Genomic DNA, 22,547 nt, shown 5'->3' on the forward strand with positions numbered 1-22,547 from the left:
GGCTCCCCCGCCCGCTCCGTCTTTTACCCCCTCTGGATCCCCCGGCCCTGGCGCGGGTCCCGGGTGGGGAGGACCGTGGGGGGGGGGTTAGACAGCTGGTGACGGGGCTGGTGCGAGTGCGCTTCCGGGGCGGGGCGGACGGCCCGAGGGCGCGGCGCCCCGGTCCCGCGTCTCCGGGGAGGGGGCGGCCCCTGCGCGGCGTCGCGGCGGGCTCCGTTCGGGTGCGCGCGTGCTGAAAGCGCTTTTCGTCGGTTTCTCTATTTCTAGCGTGGAGCCGACTGGGGGAGGTCCGGGCTCCACGACCCTCGACGTGGGGCCGCCCGCAGCCCGCGATGGCGCTGCCGCAGCCCGCGGGGGCCGCGCTCCTGGCCGCGGCGGGCGGCCCGCTGGGGTTCCCGGGCCGCCGCGCCCCGCCCGGCCGCCTGCTGCGCGCCGTTCCCGAGCTACGGCCCCTGCGGGGACCCGCGGCCCTGCCCGCCGCCCGCGGCCGCCCGCCGCGCGCTCGCCCCGGCCCCCTGCGCCCCGGCGCCGCCCGAGCTGAGCCCCGACGGGGCCCTGCGGGGCGAGCCGTGCGGTCCCCCCGCCCTGGGGCGGCGCGTGGTGCCCGTGGCCTCCCCTCCCCCGGCGAGGCGCCGGGCGCGGGGGCCTGGGGCGGCGGCCGGTGCTGGGGGCCCGGGCCTCTCCTCCCGCCCGCTCCCGCGGCCGCGTCCCCGTGGCCCGACGGGCTGCGGAGCGCCGGGCCCCCGAGCCCGGGGGCCGGCGCCGGGGCCCGGCTTCCAGTTCACCCAGGAGGAGCTGCACTTCGTCTTGTACGGCGCCGCCCCGCACCCCGAGCCGCGAGTCCGCCGGCACCACGCGAGGTCGGGCCGCCCGGCCCCCGCGGAGAGCTCTGGTGAGGGGCGTGGGGGGGCGGTGGGGAGGGAGCCGCGCCCCGAGCGGGTCTGGGGGTCCCGGGCGCGGGGGGGCCGGGGAGCCCCCGCCCGGGCTCGCCCCGCACGCCACGGGATTCATGACACGGGTGGGCTGGTAAGCGCCGAGACCCGCGGAGGAAATGGGTGATGCGGTGGCGCGGTCCAGGGTGCGGGGCGTGTCTCCCGCCATCCTCCTGAAAACTCATTTGGCCCCAGAGTAGGTGGCGAGCGGTTTCCACCTGGACCCCGGTGGATCAGCTTGCAAGTGTGCCAAGCGGAGCCAAGCCCGCACAGCCCCTGGGCTCTGGGTCTCCGGTGAGAAACGCTGCTGCCGACGCTGAGAATAAGGAGGCCACGTCTCAGGGAAACCTTTCATGCTACATCGCTAATGGGGGGCAAAAAACACAATCTCCTGGCTTTTTTCTAGGGCCAGATCATCTTCCTCCAGCCTTGGATAACGACTCGCTCCAGCTTCCAGAAGGTGGGCAGCAGCACTCCTTGCCTGGACTCACTGCCAGACGCAATGCCTCGTGTCCTGACTCGGTTTTCCTCTTTCTCTCTCTGCCTGGCCTTGGTCTTCCCTAGGTCTCTGCATCATGCAGACTATGGTTGGCAGCATCCCGCGTGTCGGTGTGTTCTGTAGCAATTTCATTGCCAAAGGAATCCGGTTCGGTCCCTTTCAGGGTAAAGTGGTCAATGCTAGTGAAGTCAAGACCCACAGGGACAACTCTCTGATGTGGGAGGTAAGTTTGCTGCTGGTCAGGAAGGGGCTGGGGGGTGTGGGGGGGGCGGCCTGACTTCTGCTCTCTGGGCCAGTGGGGGCTGGGGAGGAACCGGAGGTGTTCATTACAGGGTGGCACCTCTGTGTGGAATAGATAGATATTTAAAGAACTCATTGTGTTCTATCTGTAGACAAAAGCAAATGCTGTATCACATAGTGCTGAAAAGTATGCTAAAGGAAATATAAATGAGTTTGAGACTTTGGTAATAATAGCCTTTAAAGTAGCCAAGAATTTTTTCAAAGGCTTTTTTTTTTTTTGCATACGTTGTTGTGTGGGTGCGGGTGCTGTGACATTTCCATATGCATACAATGAACCTCATCAGGCTGCCCTCCAGCCTAGAGCCGTCCTTTTGTCTTTTTTAACTGATACTCTCCAAACTAGAAAAGACCCTAGGGCATGTTGGTGAGATTGCTGCTTGTGGATTTACAGAAGAAAAATGTTTGTTAAGAACATACCAGAGACCTTAAAATGTTTCAAATACAGTTGCTATAAGACAACATTAGGATTTCTTGTTGGTTTTTGTTAATTTTGTGATTAGTATTTTAAAAAATATCATTGGATTTTAGTATTCAAGTATAGTACTGAGGAGTTACCATTTCATAACATGGTAATGAGGGGCCTAAGTCCCGTCCCTGAGCTTTTTGCTGCTCAAGGCTAGCATTCTACCACTAGAGCAAAGCAAAGACTCCATTCCTGGCTTTTGGGTGGTTTAACTGGAGGTTAGAGTCTCCAACTGGAGACTCTTGGAGCAAGAAATCCTCAGATCTCAGCTGCCCCCCCCCCCCCCCAGTAGCTAGGAGTACAACGATAACCCACAGGTGCCCAGCTTAATTTTCTGTTTTGTTTTTGTTGCTGAGGTTTTAGCTCAGGGCTGCTTCTATGCTCTGCAGTGTAAACCACATCTCCAGCCCATTAGGCTGTATGCTTAAAGCTAGGTAGAAAATAATTGTCTTTAAGTGATTTAGATGGGTACTGGTGGCTCATGGATGTAATCCTAGATACACTAGAGACTGAGTTCTGAGGATCATGGTTCAAAGCCAGCCCAGGCAGGAAAGTCTTAGAACACTTAGCTCTACTTAACCACCAAAAAGCTGAAAGCAGAAGTATGCTTCAAGTGGTAGAGTGCCAGCTTTGAGCCAAAAGAGAAAAAGCAAAGGGACAGCAGCACCCAGGTCCTGAATTCAAGGCCTGCCACCAGCACAAAAAGAGCAACAACAACAACAAAAATCCAGTTTACAGGAATACATATTCAAGTATGAAATTTGAAGGATCAGTTCTACCCAAGTTTATTTTATAGGCTAGGAAACCCAATCACATATCGAAACTTCCTGTGCAGCTTGCAGGGGTGGCTCATGTCCATAATCCCAGCAATCAGGAGACTGAGGCTATTTGAGACCTTGTCTCCACAGAGCACCAAACCTGCCCCTTCATGTCTCATTTTATTTAGATCTTTGAAGATGGTCACTTGAGCCATTTTGTGGATGGAAAAGGTACAGGGCACTGGATGTCTTATGTCAACTGTGCCCGCTTCCCCAAGGAGCAGAACCTGATGGCAGTACAGTATCATGGGCAGATATTTTATGAGAGTTGCAAGGAAGTCTACCAGAACCAGGAGCTCCTGGTGTGGTATGGAAACTGCTATGAGAAATTCCTGGACATTCCCGTGAGCCTTCACGCCCCTGAGCAGGGCCAGCAGCCAGCTGGGCGATCGGAAGGTGAGTGCCAGCTTTTGAGGACTGGGCTGTTCCTAAGCCCACCCACGCCTAAGGCAGGAACCCAGATTGAAGCTGTCTCGTCCCAAAGCTGCTTCCCTTTATAAGGATCTATCTTTTCTTCCACTGCAACCCTCTGGAGAATAAAACTGAAGTAAATGGGAGCCACCTGTGGCTTAGGTGAGCTGTTTCTGAGTCATCTCTCTCAGGCTAAGCTTTTTAGATGGTGGGTTGCAGCATTTTAGTGGGGGTGAAAAATCAATGTAGTGATTGAGACCAGCATTAAAAAAAAAGAGAGAAAAAACAAAGAATACAAAATATCGATGGGAATCACTTAAACAGTAAGCACTGCTTTGTTGAGCTTTTGCTTCAATGGATAGATTGTATATAGCTAGGCTGGATATCAAGTATTATGTATTTATCGTTTTTTCTTTTTTTGTGTGTTTGCGGGTCCTAGGGCTGAACTTGGGGCCTGGGCACTGTCCCTGAGCTTTTCAGCTTAAGGCTAGCACTCTTCCACTTGAATCATAGCTCCACTTCTGGCCTGCTTGGGTCGTTAATTGGTGATAACAGTCTTCACAGGGGTCTGGGAATGTGGCTTAGCAGTAGAGCACTCGCCTTGAGTGCATGAAGCCCTGGGTTCGATTTCTCTGCACCATATAAACAGAAAAAGCTGGAAGTGGCGCTGTGATTCCAGAGGTAGAGTGTTAACCTTGAGCAAAAAGAAGCAAGGAACAACTCATGGAGGGGGGAATGAGGGACGAGGTAACAGTACAAGAAGTGTATCCAATGCCTAATGTATGAAACTGTAACCTCTCTGTAATTCAGTTTGATAATATATATATATCTGAGTGTATATATATATATATATATATATATATATATATATATATATATATGAAGCAAGGGACAGTGCTCAAGCCCTGAGTTCAAGCCCCAGTACTGGCAAAAAGAAAAAAAGAAAAAGTCTTCATGGACTTTCTTGCCTGGCTGATTTTGAACTGTGATCCCAAGCAGCTAGGATTACATGTGTGAGCCATGGGCACCCAGCCGAAGTACTTATCCTTTTTTAGACTTTCTTAAAATTTTGTTATTGTTATTATAAAGGTGATGCACAAAGAAGTGTTTATTATTAAATACCGGTGGTCATCCAAACCAGAGCCTGCTTCCAGCTAGGAGAGCACTCGACCGACCACTGAGTTACAACCTCAATCCCAGGGTCAGGCAAGCTTGAGAAACATTGTTTGGGTTTTTTGTGTTTTTTTCAAGACAGGTCTCATAGACTAGACAGGGTAGGGGTGGCTTATTCCTATAATCCCAGATACTCACCCAGCCAAGATAGGAGGATTGTGGTTTGAAGCCAGCCTGGGCAGGAGAGTAGTCTGTGGGACTCTATTCTGAATTAACTACCCAAAATCCAGAGGTGGAGCTGTGGCTTAACTGATAGAGTGCCATCCTTGAGAGAAAAAAAAAAAAGCTTTGGGACTGCAGCAGGCCCTGGCACATAACAGAAGCAAAGACGTTTACGAACATCTATCTATTTATCTTGTAGAGTTGCTACTCTTTTTGTTTGTTTGTTTGCTTTTAGTGCTAGTCCTGGGGTTTGAACTCAGGGCCTGGGCACTGTCCCTGAGCTCTTTTTGCTCAAGGCTAGTTAGTGTGTTACCACTTGGATCCACGGCTCCAGTTCTAGTTTTCTGGTGATTAATTGAAGGTAAGACTCTCATAGACTGGGCTGGCTTTGAACCATAATTTTCAGCTCTCAACCTCATGAGTAGCTAGGATTGCGGGCATGAGCCACAGGTGCCCAGTTCCAACTCTTTTCATACATTCAAAAGTTTGGAAACTCTTATCTGGACAAATGTAAAATGCCGTCATATGTATACTAAAACAGAACACAGTATTTTTGTGATGTAGTAATAGTCTCAGGAAGCAGGGTTAAATTATGTATGTGTATATGTATATATTTGGGGGGCTCATTACACACTGCAGTGAGGGTCTACATATGTCTCTCATGCTTTGATAACCTTTAGGGCATGGAATGTTCCCAAACATCTATCACCGACTCCTGGACCCCAATGTAAAAGAGAAAGGTGCTTAGGAATGGGGGTGAAGTAGGGATGCCCTGGGGGGGGGGGGGAAGGCTACAGTGAAGCAGAGGCAAGGAAATGCCTCTGAGGAGGTGACTGGCAGTTTTCTGGTGGTCTGAATGGTGAGGAACTGTGCTGTTTTAGTGGACTTTCCTCCTGTTCCCCCAGCATGTGGGCTTGGTCCTGGGATGTGGGTAGAGACTGGAAGGCCAGTGAGATAGTGAGTGCTATGTTACCTCATTCAACACCAAAGCAAGAAAGCCTCTTTAAAAGGATCCTGTCCAGGGCTGGGAATGTGGTCTAGTGGTAGAGTGCTTGCCTTGCATACATGAAGCCCTGGGTTCGATTCCTCAGCACCACATATACAGAAAAGGCCAGAAGTGGTGCTGTGACTCAAGTGGCAGAGTGCTAGCCTTGAGCAAAAAGAAGCCAGGGACAGTGCTCAGGCCCTGAGTTCAAGGCCCAGGACTAGCAAAAAAAGGGTGGGGAGGATCCTGACTAGAAACATACCAACTACTTTTGAGCACTTTTTTTTTTAACCAGTCCTGGGCCTTGGTCTTGGGGCCTGAGCACTGTCCTTGGCTTCTTTATGCTCAAGGCTAGCACTCTCTTGAGTTACAGCACCACTTTTGGCCATTTTCTACCTATGTGGTGCTGGGGAATTGAACCCAGGGCTTCATGTATACAAGGCAAGCACTTTTGCCACTAGGCCCTATCCCCAGCCCCCAACTACTTTTGAAATACAAGTGAAAAGTGGGTTGAGAAATATAGCTGGTTAATAACTTACAAACGTGCTATGCCTTTGAGAAGTTATTTAGTACTATTATTAAAATGTCCAGAATCAGCTGGGTGTTGGTGGCTCATGCCTGCAATCTTAACAACTCAGAAGGCTGAGCACGGTTCAAAGCCAGCCCAGGCAAGAAAGTTTGTGAGACTCTTACATTCAACTAATTAACAGAAAACTAGAATTGGAGCCATGACTCAAAGACACTAGCCTTGAACAAAAAGAGCTTGGGAACAGTGCCCAGACCCTGCATTCAAACCTTACAACCAACAACAATAAATAAAAATGTCCAGAATCTTGATAGCCCAGAGGGCTGGAGTGTGACTAGGTGTGGGTTTTTTGTTGTTGTTTGTTTTGTCTTTCTGTTTTTCACAAGTCCTGAAGCTTAAACCTAGGTTGTGGGCACTGTTTCTGAGCTTCTTTTGCTCAAGGCCAGAATTCTACCTCTTGAGCCACAGCGCCACTTCTAGCTTTTTCTGTGTATGTGGTGCTGAGGAATTGAACCCAGGGCTTCATACATGCTAGGCAAGCTCTCTACCACTCAGCCACATTCATTCCCAGCCCTACTGCCATGTATGTATTTGAACTCAGGGCCTCAGTACCATACCCAGCTTTTCTGTTCAAAGTTGATGTCCTACTACTTGATCCAGAGCTCCACTTGCCATTTTTGGTGACTAATAGGTGTTCATGGACTTTCAAGTGGCAAAATTCTAAGTACTCACCTTTCTGGTAAGTGGAATGGTGAGCAGTGTCTGAGCTCACAATTATAACAATCAACAGAATGAGGGCTTAGGAAGGAAAAAGGAAAACCAGCCTGTAGTTACCTGTGTTCCATTTCTGAACCTCAGCTTGGAATGTCCACAGCATTATTGAATGGCATGGATTTTGAGCTGGACATGGAAGGGAACATGTATCAACATAAGTTACTGGCAAGACATGAACAACTTCATTTTCTATTAATATGAGTAACATTTTGTTGTTTTGCTGCCGTGTTGATGATCACATTGAAGCCATGCCGTCCTAGGCGAGTGCTCTATCATTGATCTATACCTCCCTACTCAATATAAATGCTTTTAGGTATGACTTAAGAAGAAAGATCAGTTAGGCAAAGCAGTGCATGCCTATGATACAATACTTGGGAGTTGAATCAGAAAGACAAACACACTGTTTGAGGCAAGCCTGGAATAGCTAGACCCTATGTCAGAATAATACTAATGGTTATTGTAACAACAATAATAAATTAATATTAAAATTTATTTCCAAAGACCTAAATACAAATGTAAAGGGTCACTGTTTCTTTTCTGCCGAAGTAGTTATAGAATGTCACCTCAAGCCTTCATTCTGAACTTCGGTGGGCTTTACTGTTTTAATTTATGAAAACCACTAATCTTGTCTTAGAAGCCCTCTATCTGCCCCCAAATTCAGAAAGGCTACTATTTCCTACCAATTAAAATCTAACTCTGAGAGACTCCCTGGACAGGGGTCTCATCCCACGAGTGTCAAGCATTTCACAAAGCAAGGAGGGCCCTGGGAGTCCCTCACTGGCCAGTGTCTCCTGTGGTGTTCACTTTAATGAATGCTTTGTTTCCTTAGCCACCTGTGAAACATCCTTGAGGTGTGGTAAGTTGTCAAAATGTTGACAGTTCCCTGTGTCCCAGTGCTAGAAAGCTGTGTATCTGCAGGTTCCCAATAAATGTTAAAAATCAAAGGAAAGGGGCTGGGAATGTGGCTTAGCAGTAGAGCGCTTGCCTAGCATGTGTGAAGCCCTGGGTTCGATTCCTCAGCACCATAAATAGAAAAGGCCAAAAGTGGTGCTGTGGCTCAAGTGGTAGAGTGCTAGCCTTGAGCAAAAAGAGGCTTAAGGGACAGTGTCTAGGCCCTGAGTTCAAACCCCAGAACAGGCAAAAAAAAAAGGAAACATCATAGTAATCCTGTGTATTGTGAAAATCAACCTTCTTCAACCTTCAGTTTGCTAGTCAGGCACTCTACCACTTGAACCGCACCCCCAGCCCTTTTTATTTTTTCAAGTAGGATCTCAAATTTTTCCCAATGGCCTGTTTTAGGCTTCTGCCCTCCTACCTGTGCCTCCTGCCTACCTTGGGCTTGTTGATTGAGATAGGGTCTTGCTAATGGTTTTTTTTTGCCTGGGCTGGCCTGAAACTGCAACCCTTCTCAGTTACTATCTACAGAATGGCCACGATTACAAGCATGAAGCACCTTGTTTGGACAGCCTTAGTACATGAATATTCTAGCTCTGTAATTCCCTCCTTGAATTTCAGAGAAATGAACTATAAATTAGAAGGGACAGCAAGCACTGGGAAGCCCACAAAAGCCAAATGTGGGTGTCGTGGTGATGGCTTCAGGCTGATCTTGAAGGGAGCAGAAATGAGGTCTGCCTCCAGGTCTCGACCTGTCACAAAACCAGTCAGGAAAATCTCAGGACTAGGAGGTGGAGGGAAGTGTTCTTAATTCTTAATTGGGCTGGAGGGGAAAATTCTTCCACAGAAGCATATCAGAGAACTGGTAGATGAGGACGTATAGATTAAGATGTTTATGAAAACACAACTGTGGACAACATGTAGAATTTGAATCCTAATTTAAGCAAACAAATACAAAAGTTAGGCACTGGTGGCTCACCCCTGTAACCCTAGCTACTTGGGGAGGCTGAGAGCTGAAGATTACAGTTCAACGCAAGCCCAGACAGAAAAGTCTGAGACTCTTATGTCCAAACAACCAGCAAAAATCTCGTAGAGGCAGTGAGGCTCAAGTAATAGAGTGCCAACCTTGAGCAGAAAAAGCTAAGGGATAACACCCAAGTCTTGCGTTCATGCCCCAGTAACCAGCAGTCAACAGGTAAGCCCATGCATCCCTGCCTATTTTACATGTATACATTTCATTTAAGGCACTGTTCATTTTTAGAGATAACACCATCGTGCTGATAACTTTTTTTGGTTAGTTGTGAGGCTTGAACTCAGGCCTGGAAGCTGTCGCTGAACTTTTGCGTTCATAGCTAGTATTCTAGCTTTTGAGCCACAGCTCCATTTCTGATTTTCTGGCAGTTTATTGGAGATAAGAGTCTCACAGAATTTCCAGCCTGGGCTGGCTCTGAACGGTGATCCTCAGATCTCAGCCTCCTGAGTAGCTGGGCTTGCAGGCATGAGCCACCGGCGCCCTGCACTACTTACTACAAAATGCTTATCTGGCAAAGGTTGCCTGTGTGAGGTTTATGAGCCAAATAGTGAGTTAGAATGAAAGTTGTTCGACTGGGAAGCACAACATACAATGAAATGGTTCGAGAATTAGTTCTTTTCAAGTTGTGGGGCACATGAAGATCTACTAACACTCTCCCTTTGACTGAATACAGTCACAATTTTCCGTAAAGAAAGGTGTTTTAAATAAAAGGAGGAGGGGAAGTAGCTAACGGCCCCTGGCTCTTTCCCCAATGTTGACAGAGTCTGCAGAAGGCTACCGGTGCGAGAGGTGCGGGAAGGTGTTTACTTACAGATATTACAGAGACAAGCACCTCAAGTACACCCCATGTGTGGACAGGGGGGACAGGAAGTTTCCCTGTTCTCTCTGCAAACGATCCTTTGAAAAGCGGGACCGGCTCCGGATCCACGTCCTTCACGTCCATGAGAAGCACCGGCCTTACCTGGTGAGCACTCCCTCAACACGGATCGATGGCTGAGGCTGGTGGGGAGGGCGGAGCAGGTGCGAGTTAGGAGGCGGACAGCCTGGCCAACTGACTGGCCGGGGTCACCGTTTCCACGCGTCTTCCGTCGGCCCTTCAGCGACGCTGGATGAATTGCATGGGGTCACGGCCTTGGCAGTGCCAGGCAGGATCTGGAGCAGAGCCCCCTCCTGAGATGACAGTACAGGTCTTGGACATCTGTCCTCCTGTCAGGAGTGGACCCTCGCCAGGGCTGGGGAGAGCCATTGCTTGTAGCTGTCCACAGAGTGAGCAAGAGCATTCCCTTTGGCCCTGGTGAGTTAAAGTAGAGGCGGACGTCCTCCGAGGGCAGTGAGGTCACAGCTGTAACTTTCTTTTCCTCCTCAGTGTTCTATCTGTGGGAAATGCTTCTCGCAGTCCTCCAGCCTGAACAAGCATATGCGGGTGCACTCTGGAGACAGGCCATACCAGTGTGTGTACTGCACGAAGGTACGTGGGGTGCCCACCCAGGGTCCGGCTGGAGCCCTGCGCAGCCTCCAGGCTCAGAACTGGAAGCCTGAAGCCCAGCTGCTAAGGCATTCAGTTAGCGGCTAGCTTGGTCCTCATCGCCACTCCCAAATATGCCTGACTTTGCTGAAGCAGGTCAGATCTGGCCCAGGTTTTCAGAATTTGGTGATTGTAGACACTGCAACAAAAAATTTAAAAGCATAGATTTAGGCAGAGTTGGAGCCTGGCTTCGGAAACATACCTACTCCGCAGCCTCGAACAAGTCCACTTATTAGCTTGTCTCATGCCTAGTTCTGCAGTGGTAATAGGATGTGGAGTGGGTGGATTCCCTAAGTCTCGGTAGGTAAACCTCCCCTGGCATACTACAACTACCACTGGAAAGCTAGACTCCTATTACTGCATTTTTAGTTGTTGTTGTTCATTGTGGGGCTTGAACTCGAGGCCTGGGCTCTTTTGCTCAAGATCAGTGCTCTACCACTTTGAGCCACAGTTCCACTTCCTTTTGGGCGTGGGCAGTTGTGGGTCTTGGATTCAGGGCCTGAGCACTGTCCCTGGCTCCTTTCTGCCCAGAGATAGCACTTGAGCCACAGTGCCACTTCTGGCCGTTTTCTATTATTATGTGGTGCTGGGGAATCGAACCCAGGGCTTCATGTATGCAAGGCAAGCACTCTTGCCACTAGGCCATATTCCCACCCCCACTTCCATTTTTTGAGTGGTCAATTAGAGTAGTTAGTAAGTTGTCATAAGAGTCTTATAAGGACTTTTCTGTCCAGACTGGCTTCAAACCGCAATCCTCAGAGCTCAGCCTCCTGAGTATCTAGGATTAATGGCGTGATCCACCGGTGCCAGGCCCAGCATCCACTTTTTAAGGTGTGAAGGCTTAGATTGGGAGATTGAGACATTGTTGATGTGGTGTTTGATCTATGTCATGAGGAACATTGGGTTCTTAAAATGAAGGGGGAGCTAAAGTAATGACAATAACATGACAACGCTTTACAAAGACGATAGCAAATTAGCTCAGGTTCTATTTTGATGATGTACATGTTCTGTCCAATGTGTAGCCATTACTACTTATGGATGTATTTATTACTACACATTAGTATAGGTTGCTATTTGAGTTCATATAAACACATTTGGCTGGGCTTGGTGATTTATGTCTATAGTCCCAGCTACGCAGGAGGCAGAGATTTAGAGGCATATGCCTCATGCCAGCCTTGGAAAACTTAGTGAGAGCCCATAACCTAGGCTCCAATTAGTGAAATTTCAACCAGTAAACTCAGCATGGTGATCCACATCTTTAATCCCAGCAAGGAGAGAGGCCTAGGTAGTTCACTTGACCACTTTAACCATGTGTTTTATGTCCATGTCTTTGGAATCCCTCTCTCCAAGTAAGTCATTTTCTTTTCCTATGTTTGAAACGAGGTATCCCTGTGTAGCCTAGACTGGCTTTGAACTCATGATCCTTAACCAGGAAGAATGTGCTGGAATTACAGACATGGACCACCATGCCAGGCATCCCAAAGCCTCCCCCCACACACACCCCTTTTTTTTTTCTGGCACCGGGGCTTGAACAACTCTGGAACCTCAGGCCCACTTGAGCTTGATTGCTCTGCTAGCACCCGACCACTTGAGCTACAGTTCCATCTCATTTTCTGAAAAAATCGTTAATGTGTTATCTGCAAATGACGAAGGTCAGGAAATAGTAGTGAAGTAAATAAAGGGAAAGATTGTTTTTTACAAGAAAAAAAAGGAACCAAGAACAGGTACCAAAACACATTCATTGAAGGACCTGAGAATCTAGCTAAGTGGTGTCACTGCGTGGGAGTTTCTTTTAAAAATAAGAATGGAGCCGATGCGCGGTTGGTATTTATAATCCTGGCCGCTCAGGCGCCTGCGATCTGAGGGTTGTGGCCCGCCTGGGGGGAGGGCGCCTGCGGGGATTCTGGTCTCCCGTGGACGATCAGAAAAGCCCCGTGGAGAGGGCCTGGGTGGCGCGGAGACCCTGAGCCCCGGCCCCGGCCCCGGCCGGGAAGCGCGAGGCGGGGCGGCCCGGAAGGGTGGCGGCTGATGCTCTCCTCCCCTCTGCCCCTTCGGCCTCTCTGCAGAAATTCACGGCGTCCAGCATCCTCCGCACGCACCTCCGGCAGCACTCGGGGGAGAAGCCCTTCAAGTGCAAGCACTGCGGGAAGCCCTTCGCCTCGCACGCCGCCCACGACAGCCACGTGCGCCGCTCGCACAAGGAGGGCGGCGAGGGGGGCCCCTGCCACCTCTGCGGGGCCTCCAGCCCGGGCCGGGGAGCGCCCTGCGCCCACGCCGAGCCCTGAGACGGGCCGGCGCTGCGCCCCGGCACCCAGAGCCCCGGCGTCCGGGCCAGCGGAGACCTCGCCGTTCCCGCGCCCTGGCGCTGCGCCCCGGCACCCAGAGCCCCGGCGTCCTGGGCAGCGGAGACCTCGCCCTTCCCGCGCCCTGGCGCTGCGCCCCGGCACCCAGACTCCCGGCGTCCTGGGCAGGAAGACCTCGCCGTTCCCGCGCCCTGGCGCTGCGCCCCGGCACCCAGACTCCCGGCGTCCTGGGCAGGAAGACCTCGCCGTTCCCGCGCCCTGGCGCTGCGCCCCGGCACCCAGACTCCCGGCGTCCTGGGCAGGAAGACCTCGCCGTTCCCGCGCCCTGGCGCTGCGCCCCGGCACCCAGACTCCCGGCGTCCGGGGCAGCGGAGACCTCGCCCTTCCCGCGTCCTGGCGCTGCGCCCCGGCACCCAGAGCCCCGGCGTCCTGGGCAGGAAGACCTCGCCGTTCCCGCGCCCTGGCGCTGCGCCCCGGCACCCAGAGCCCGGCGTCCTGGCGCGGATGGACGCGGGGATGGACGCGGCCGTGGCTGGTGCTCGCGGAAACGCTCTGCACTGCCGCGCGCGAGGACGAGCCCACCCAGGAAGAGCGGAAGTGTAGGGAGGTGGGTGCTGAAGAGGAGTCAGAAGGCCCAGCAGGCCCCCGGACCCCCGGACGGACGGACGCCCTCCCGAGGCACTGGGAAGCGCTTCGGAGGGTGTGATCCATTCCAGGCCGGGCCTTGTCTCCACTGTTTGCCTTGGGCCCCCAGTTGTACATTGTCTATGGCCACTTGCTGGTGAGCTTTATCAAGGAACCAGAGTTTGCAAAAATTCATGTCAGGGCTTCATTGGTATTGTAACTAAGTCTTTCATTTTTTATTGCTATTGTTATTTGTTGTTATTTAGCTAGTACCAACATTTGAACTCAGAGCTTTGCACTCTTGCTTGGCTTGCTTGTATGACTTGGTGCCCTACCACTTGAGCCATACCTCCAGTCTGGCTTTTTGCTGGCTAATCGGACATCCTTTTCTGTACGGATTGGCTGTAAATCTCAATCCTCCTGAAGTTAGGAATACAGGAATTACAATGGTGTCCAGCTGGAAGGAGCCTTTTCGATTGACTCCCATTCTATCCCATGTGAAGACAAGCAAAAACAAACTGAAACAGTCACATAAAATACTTGAAACAAGGAGCCAGGCACTGGTGACGCATGCTCATAATCCTAGCAGAGAGCGGAAGCTGTGGCTCAAAGCCAGCCTAGGGAGAAAAGTCGGTGAGATTCTTACTTCTAACAAATCAACAAAAATCCAGGAGAGGAGGCATGGCTTAAGTGGTAGAGCACCAGTCTTGAAGGAAAAAGCTAAACTGAGCAGCCCTACAGTCAAGCCCAGGCACTGGCTTTTTTTTTTTTTTTTAAAGTTAAAAACATAGAGACAAGTGTTTTCTATGAAACAAACCCTAGCCACAAGGGATACAGCCCATTCCTAGCTGCGGTCCTGTTGGCCGCCTGGGCACTCATTGTCTTCTACCTCTCCATGGCCTGTAGTTTGGGGGGGGGGGGAGGAAGGAATTCAATCTAGAATGGCCGCCCTGCCAGCTGGGTCCCAGCTCTCTGCGCAGTAGAATGTAGTGAAGGCGGAAGCAGTGACGGATTTTCCCCTGGGGAATGCGTGGCCTTCACTAGGGTCCAGTAATTTTTCCTAATGGGAATGTGCCCTGTTGTTTTAAGACTGTTTTAATTCATGTTAATTAAGTTGGAACAATGGTCTTTTGAAAAGGGGGGAGCTCATCAGGTAATTGGCAGCCTTCCTTTGCTACTCAAAAATATATTGCTTGAAACATTTTCTTAATGTGTATGAGTTTGTACTTTATTTTTTAATCAGACAGTAAAGCAAGTGTGGATAAAGCTGGTGTGGTTCTCATTTTTTCATGCATTGAAAAACTGTTCTTCAAACTTGAATAGCAGGAAGTATAAGGGTTGTGTGTGTGTGTGTGTGTGTGTACTTTTTAGTCAATTACTCATGTAAAAGCATTCATGCCTGATAATACTGTATTGGGTGGGGCATGAGTTCTACACTTGATAGAAAATTCTGAGGACCATTTCATTCTATTTGACTTGGTAGAACAGTTTTGATCATACAGTCCCAGTTTTTTAAATGTTATTGTTTTTGTATTTTGGTTTTGGTGCAGGTGATGGGGCTTGAATTCAGGCCGTGGGCATTGTCCCTCAGTTTTTGTGCTCAAGGCTAGTGCTCTACTTTGAACTACAGCTTCATTTCTGGCTTTCATTGGTTAATTGGAGATAAGAGTCTCACAGACTTTCCTACCCTGGGTGTCTTTGAATGGCGATCCTCAGATCTCAGCCTCCTGGGTAACTAGGACTATGAGTGACAATTGAGTCTGTATGTGTGGGGTGGGGTGGGTATCGGTGTGCACGTGTGCTAGGGGTTGAATTCAGGGCCTTACATTCATACTTGGCTTTTCCACTCAAAGCTAGCATGCCACTTGAACCAATTTTAGTTTGAGAAATAGATCATAATATCTTTTCCAAAGCATTTACATTTATTTCTTTTTTCTTTTTGGTCCAGACCTGGGGCTTGAACTCAAGGGTTGGACCCTGTCCTTGCTTTTCTGTTCAAGGCTAATGTACTACTTGGACTACAGCTCTACTTCAGCTTTTTTTGGTAGTTAATTGGAGGTAAGAGTCTCACAGACTTTGCTGCCCCTCCTGGCTTTCAACTGTGACCACAGATCTCAGCCTCCTGAAGAGCTAGGATTAAAGGCTTGAACCACTAGCACTTGGCTCAAATTATTTTTTGTATTTTATTGATGTATATTGTGTAAGGTTTTCTAATTGTAATAGTTTCACTCATGCATATAACGTGCTTTAATCAACTATATCCTTACAACTCTTATCTCCTTCAGTACTGGTGTTTGAATCTGGGCTTTGTGCTTGCTGTGAAGATGTTCTACCACTTGAGCCTCAACTGTTTCTTCAAAGTGTATTTTACATATTTCTTTTTTTTTTTTTTTTTTTGCCAGTCCTGGGCCTTGGACTCAGGGCCTGAGCACTGTCCCTGGCTTCTTCCTGCTCAAGGCTAGCACTCTGCCACTTGAGCCACAGCGCCGCTTCTGGCCGTTTTCTGCATATGTGGTGCTGGGGTATCAAACCTAGGGCCTCGTGTATCCGAGGCAGGCACTCTTGCCACTAGGCTATATCCCCAGCCCTATTTTACATATTTCTAAAGATGGTCCAAGCCAACTTTATAACAATTGTAAATAGACTAGATAGGAGCTGGGCACTGGTAGCTCACACCTGAATCTTAGCTACTCAGGAGGCTAAGATCTGAGGATCTTGGTTTGAAGTCAGCCCAGGCAAGAAAATCCCTGAAACTTTTATTTCCAATTATACATCAAATAGCCAGAGATGGAGATGTGGCTTAAGTAGTAGAGCGCTGGCTTTGAGAAACAAAGCTAAGGACAGAGCCCAAACCCTGAGTTCAGGACTCAGGACAAATAAACAATTAAAATAACGAATCTTACCTATAACATAATGCATAATTATGTAGTATGACGTGCTAAGAGGAATGAGATGCAAACGTTTCCCTCCTTGTAAGCTATTAAGAGAGTTGTACCAGTTTGATTAATATTATTCCTTCAATGATTCTGAGAGATGTGTTTCCTTCACCATAATTATCACTTGGAAATGTGTTCAAAATGCAGGTTCACTGGCCTTACCTAGTGGGTCAGAAAGACTGGAGGTGGAGCTCAGCTCTCTTATTATTTGAGAATCCCATTGCCCAATGCTTTACTTGATCCCTCCCCTCTTCGTTCCTGTAACAGCAATGGGTGAAATTCAGTAGCATGGCGATTTGGTAAAGCCCACAAAGCTATCCTAGAAGAAGGCATCCAGATACCAATTTCAGCAGAAAGCAGGCTCACAGGTATGAATGGATATTGGCACAATGTCTTTGGTCATTTTGAGACCCAGAAAAAAATTACACTCAAAGCAGGAAAGTGCCCATGCTACTGAGGGGGCTCTTCATGGACCTCAAGGGTGTCCTAGGACCCTAGGAAGTTGGCAGTTTGCGTGAACAAAGCTGTCAGCGTAGACAGGTGTTTGCTTGGGATGCCAGGGGGCCTTTCAGGTCAGTTTTGCATCCATCAAGTCAGCTTAGGATGTAGCCACAGGTATCAGACAGCAAAGGAGCAACGGCCAATCACAGTTTGATAGAGGTAAAATGACAAATCCTGACTTAGACCTGTTACAGGTGAAGTTTACTATTAGGTTTTACGTACTTTCAGGATTTCTTGGGTGGGTCAGGGAGTGGAATGTGATTGCACTGAGCAGGACATTCTTTCATTGGATGCTGGGTACTATGATACTAGAGTATTTTATCGTAGTTCTTGTTGATAGAGTAAAAATTATTTTGAAAGAGAAAGTATAAAGAATAATAGAACTAAATGTGTCTCTTATCACTCCATTAAGTATTTTAAAAGAATACATATTCAAGAAGTTTGTAGTGCTTCTGTCCACAGATGAAGTTTTTACCTTATCACATGGTTGACTTCAAGTAACTTAAAATAAATTGCAGTAATTTAAAATGAGATCATTTTCCTGACATAGTTTTTAATAATAAATTATCGGAATTCTTGAGATTCTTTACTGATACATGCTTTAATATTATGTAAATTCTTTGTAGATTTATAAATCTTATTTTGGATTTCTAGCCAAGGACTTTGTACTGAAAGCAGTTTTTTTGGTCGAGAAGATACAATATCATCCCAACCTTGATTCTCACACATTGTTGAACAGAGTTCAATATTTCTCTTTTTGTTTCTGTTTGGGTTTGTGTTGACATTTATATCAGGATAAAATACATTTTTTCCCCTCCATTCTCAAATTCACTTACTGAGATAAGGGAGAGGGCTAAGAAGCTAACACAGCACACAACAGCCATCTCATTCTCCTCAAGCTTGTTTTCAATGGTAATAGAGCTTTTTCAAGCTGAGTTCAAGCTCAGAAGAAAGAAAGAAGACCGGTCTGGAGCAGTGAAGTGGCACCTTGGGAGACCCCTTGCCAAGCAGGCTGGAGGTGTTGGACTTGGTCCCCGGTACTGTCTGTCAGAGGGGGGAAAAAAGCAAAAGCAAAACCAAAAGCCAGATGATAACGATAAAAGTAAAGTTCATCATTTGTAGAATGATCAAAGTGGGCTTGTGGTTGCAGCTGTTTATTTACTTATGCACCATCCCACCTTGAGCCCAAACTTTCTAATAATAAACAATAGATTAGGAATCCATAGAAAGAAAGAAAACTAACCATCCACTTACCTAGATTTAGTGTTTTAATTCTCAAATAGAAAGGGCTTGCTGGTGATGGAGGAGGCCCTTTATCAAATTTCCATAAGGCTAAGAATCACTGCCAATACTAGGTACCCAGGAGGTGGAGGATTGCAATTCAAAGCCAGCCCAGGCAGGAAAGTCCATGAGACTCTTGTCTCTAATAAGCTATGGAAAAGCTAAACGTAGTTGTGGCTCAAGTGATAGAGTACTAATCTTGACAGCCCAGGTATACATACCCACACATTGCCACAATGTAGCTCATAAATACATAGTTACTATGTTGATATGTATTAGCTGGATGTGGTATCATGAACCTGCTCTTTCAGCTGAAGCAGAGGGATTCTAAGTTCGAGGCCAGCTTAGGAAGCCTAACCAGACCATAGGTCCAAAATTAACTAGCTCATGAATTAGGCAGAACAAAAAAAAGTTTACTTTTTAAAAAGGAACAAAATTTGATGTATGCTACTACATATGGTATGAATGAACCTTGGGGACATTACGCTAAGTTAAATAAGCCAATCACGGAAGGGTAAATATGATGTGATTCCTAAAGTGCAAAAAGATAGAATTGGAATTGTGATTTATGAAGAGTTTCAGGGACAGATGGATGGAAGCAATATGCCACTGAGCTGTTTACTTAATAATGATAAACTTGGCTTTATGTATTTTAGCACAAGTTTTTGCTTTTGTTTTTTTAAGATGTGATCTTCCTAGCTGCCTAAGATGATTTGAAACTTTCTATGCTGCCCAGGTTGTCCTCAAACTCAAAATTCATCTGGATCAGCTGACAAGTATACAGCCCCTAGTACATTTTCTTTTTAAATTGATGAGCCTAGGTTATGGCTCAAAGTGTCAGAGCACCTGCCTAGCAAGTTTGAGGCCCTGAGTTCAAACCCCAGTACCACAAATTTTAAAAAATCAGTATAAAAACGTTATCATGCGGCTGGGAATATGGCCTAGTGGCAAGAGCGCTTGCCTCGCATACATGAAGCCCTGGGTTCGATTCCTCAGCACCACATATATAGAAAACGGCCAGAGATGGCGCTGTGGCTCAGGTGGCAGAGTGCTAGCCTTGAGCAAAAAGAAGCCAGGGGCAGTGCTCAGGCCCTGAGTCCAAGGTCCAGGCCTGGCAACACCCCCCCCAAAAAAAACCTTAATGTATTTGTATATATATGTACGTATGTGTACATATGTATACACACATGCACATATATATGCACATACGTTTTATTTGAATAATTTTAAGTGACGTGAGGCTTTGATAGGCTTTCTTTCTGAGCTCTGATTGTTTGCCTGCTAGCTGGGCTTTATTTCTCCTTCACTGACTGTGATTCAAGGGGGCTGGATGCTCCAGAAAGCCTCACTTTTCCGAGTGTTTAAGCCCGGTGCCCTCTCTCTAAGAGGCTACCTGTCACTTTCTACTTGAGCTCTCCTAGGACTGCTGACCACCAGCTGACATATTACCTGCATTGATTCTCCAAGAGCTGTCAAGGTGGAGGGAAAGACTAGTGCAAGGCGGCCCTGGGCTCGTAGCTGAGTGGGATCATAAATGCCCCCATTAAAGGTTTCATTCAATAACAATCTTTGTGAAAGTAAATGGACAGTGTTCTCCCACCCCCACATGGAATGCAGAGGGCATTATCAATGGGCAGAGAGCTCTGGGCTGGCAGTATCAGTTTCCACATTTTCAAGTGATTCCTTTAATGAAAAGCTGCATTCTTTTCAGACCATAAAACATGCAGGAAAAGTCTATTCATTTAGCTGTTGAACATATTAGCTTATTTATTTATGGCTAATGCTGCCCTCACCATTCCCCCGGTGTAGACTTAACACGACGATTGCTTGATAAATGGCTAAAGTAATGGGTGAGTACTGAGTCTGGAGCCGCTCGGTGCTAGATCCAAACCAGCTCGATTCCGAGTCAGCTCAGTGCGGTTTCTCGCCCGTCGGGAGTGGGAAGAACCGGGGCTCTGCGCCGCGGTGCTCCCTGAGGTTGGGGTCCAGAACCTGGTTCGTTGTTTCTGTCTTTTAAACGATGGCCAGCGGTCCTCCCCTGCTAATGGCCACTACCGAAATGGGGGCGCAAGTGGAGTTAGGGAAGCCCCGGTTCTCCGTCCGGTCCCCGCGTCGTGGCGGCGGCGGGGGCGGCGGGGGCGGCGGGGGCGGGCGGGGCGGCGTCCGCCGGTTCACCGCGCGCCGGGAAGGCCGCGCCCGGGTCGGGAGCGCGCAGAGCCGCCCCGGGGCCCCGGGTTCCCGCGTCCCGCGCCCCGCCGGTTTCGTTCCCACTTGGTCTGGAGTAGGGCGGGTGCGGCCTCACCCTGACGACGCCCCTTCCCGCCCGGCCGGCCCGCAGCGTGGGGGGGGGGGGGGGCGCGGGAGGCAGCTCCGGCCGAGCCGCAGCCCCGAGTCCGCGGGGGCTCCCGGGGCTCCCGCATCCCGGCCGGGCGCGGGAGGGAGGGCGGGCAGCGGGGGGGGGGGGCGGCCTGTGCGCCCCACCCCCTGGGGCTCCCGCATCCCGGCCGGGCGCGGGGCTCGGCGCGCGGGGGCCTGGCGGGGGCCGGCGCGTCCCGCCGCTGCGGGAGCCGCGGTGCGGGGCCCAGTGGACGCGGGTGGGGAAGGAGCCGCGCCATCGGCGGCGAGGGGACGGGAGCGGGGAGACCGCGGGGCCTCGGTCAGGGCGACTCCCCGCGCAGCCACGCACAGCACGCAGCGCCCCCCCCTTCCCCGCCACCCCGACCACCGCTGCGCTGTGCTTTCCAAACGGGACACCGACGAGCTGCGCGCACGCGCACGGACACACGCGCACTCACGCGCGCACTCACGCGCACTCACACGCGCACTCACACGCGCACTCACACGCGCACTCACACGCGCACTCACGCGCACTCACGCACGCACACACTTTTAAATCGGCCAGCCCCGAGGCCGCCCGGTGTGGCCCCGGCTCGAAGCTCACGCACGGCCCCACGCACGGCCACCCCCGCCCGGCGTCTCCAGTCGCGGGAACCGCGGTGCGCCACGCGCCCTCCCGCCGCCTTCCCGCTGGCCGCGCGCGCCCGCCCGCCCGCCCGCGTCCCTCCCCCGCCCGGGGCTTGAACGCGGGGCCCCGGCCTGGCGGAGGTTTGTGAAGGACGCCACGCGGTTCCCTCCTGGGAGCCCGGCGCCCGCGGGGCCTGCGCGCGTTCCCGGGGGCGGGGGGGGGGGGGGAGGCCGGGACGGCGCCCGCGGGGCCTGCGCGGGGCGAGCGAGCCCGGCCCGGCCTGCAGCCTCGGTGACCGCGGAGCCCAGGGCGTCGGCCCGGCAGGGCGCGGGCAGCACCGAGGCCCCCCGCGGACACAGCCCCGCGCCCCGACGCCCCGCGCCCCGACGCCCCGACGCCCCGCGCCCCGCGCCCCGCGTCCCGCGCCCCGCGCCCCGACGCCCCGCGCCCCGCGCCCCGCGCCCCGCGCCCCGACGCCCCGCGCCCCGACGCCCCGACGCCCCGCGCCCCGACGCCCCGCGCCCCGACGCCCCGACGCCCCGCGCCCCGACGCCCCGACGCCCCGCGTCCCGCGCCCCGCGCCCCGACGCCCCGCGCCCCGCGCCCCGCGCCCCGCGCCCCGACGCCCCGCGCCCCGACGCCCCGACGCCCCGCGCCCCGACGCCCCGCGCCCCGACGCCCCGACGCCCCGCGCCCCGACGCCCCGACGCCCCGCGCCCCGACGCCCCGACGCCCCGACGCCCCGCGCCCCGCCGCCCCGCCGCCCCGACGCCCCGACGCCCCGCGCCCCGCCGCCCCGCGCCCCGCCGCCCCGCGCCCCGCCGCCCCGACGCCCCGACGCCCCGCGCCCCGACGCCCCGACGCCCCGCGCCCCGCGCCCCGCGTCCCACCAGCGGACTCCCTGGAATTCACTAGACCGTGTGGTTGGCAGGGAAATGGAGGAGCCGAGAAGAACTCACAGCTCACACCGACGGGAGGAGCCGGAGAGACGGCAGCGCTTCCCCGAGGGGGGGGCTGGGTCTAGAGCACACCCGACACACACACCGCTCACACTCAGACCCGGACACACCGCTCACACTCAGACCCGGACACACCGCTCACACTCAGTCACACCCGAGGACACAATCACACAGACCCGAGGACACAATCACACATAGACCCGAGGACACAACCGCTCACACTCAGACCCGGACACACCGCTCACACTCAGTCACACCCGGACACACCGCTCACACTCAGACCCGGACACACCGCTCACACTCAGTCACACCCGAGGACACACCCGCTCACACTCAGACCCGGACACACCGCTCACACTCAGACCCGAGGACGCACCGCTCACACTCAGTCACACCCGAGGACACAATCACACAGACCCGAGGACACAACCGCTCACACTCAGACCCGGACACACCGCTCACACTCAGTCACACCCGAGGACA

At 51.5% G+C, this 22,547-nt stretch overlaps 1 protein-coding gene across 1 annotated transcript; it reads left to right on the plus strand.

Moving 5' to 3' along the window:
• The first annotated feature begins 332 nt into the window (after nucleotides 1-332).
• Nucleotides 333-13,504, plus strand: Prdm14 (PR/SET domain 14). Its single transcript, XM_048337291.1, has 9 exons — nucleotides 333-569; nucleotides 781-892; nucleotides 1,339-1,392; nucleotides 1,497-1,654; nucleotides 3,141-3,408; nucleotides 9,732-9,934; nucleotides 10,337-10,438; nucleotides 12,562-12,745; nucleotides 12,879-13,504. The coding sequence occupies exons 1-9, from the start codon at nucleotides 333-335 to the stop codon at nucleotides 13,502-13,504; spliced, it is 1,944 nt and encodes a 647-aa protein (XP_048193248.1).
• Nucleotides 13,505-22,547: the final 9,043 nt, after the last annotated feature.

The sequence above is a fragment of the Perognathus longimembris genome, unplaced genomic scaffold (genome assembly GCF_023159225.1).
Source record: "Perognathus longimembris pacificus isolate PPM17 unplaced genomic scaffold, ASM2315922v1 HiC_scaffold_5237, whole genome shotgun sequence".
Classification (NCBI taxonomy): domain Eukaryota; kingdom Metazoa; phylum Chordata; class Mammalia; order Rodentia; family Heteromyidae; genus Perognathus; species Perognathus longimembris.

Bases quoted from the DNA above. Each gene is read 5' to 3' on its own strand.
- Prdm14 (XM_048337291.1), top strand. From the start codon at position 333: ATGGCGCTGCCGCAGCCCGCGGGGGCCGCGCTCCTGGCCGCGGCGGGC. The intron at 893-1,338 runs GTGAGGGGCGTG...GCTTTTTTCTAG, and splicing joins GGCCCCCGCGGAGAGCTCTG to GGCCAGATCATCTTCCTCCA. The intron at 9,935-10,336 runs GTGAGCACTCCC...TTTCCTCCTCAG, and splicing joins AGAAGCACCGGCCTTACCTG to TGTTCTATCTGTGGGAAATG.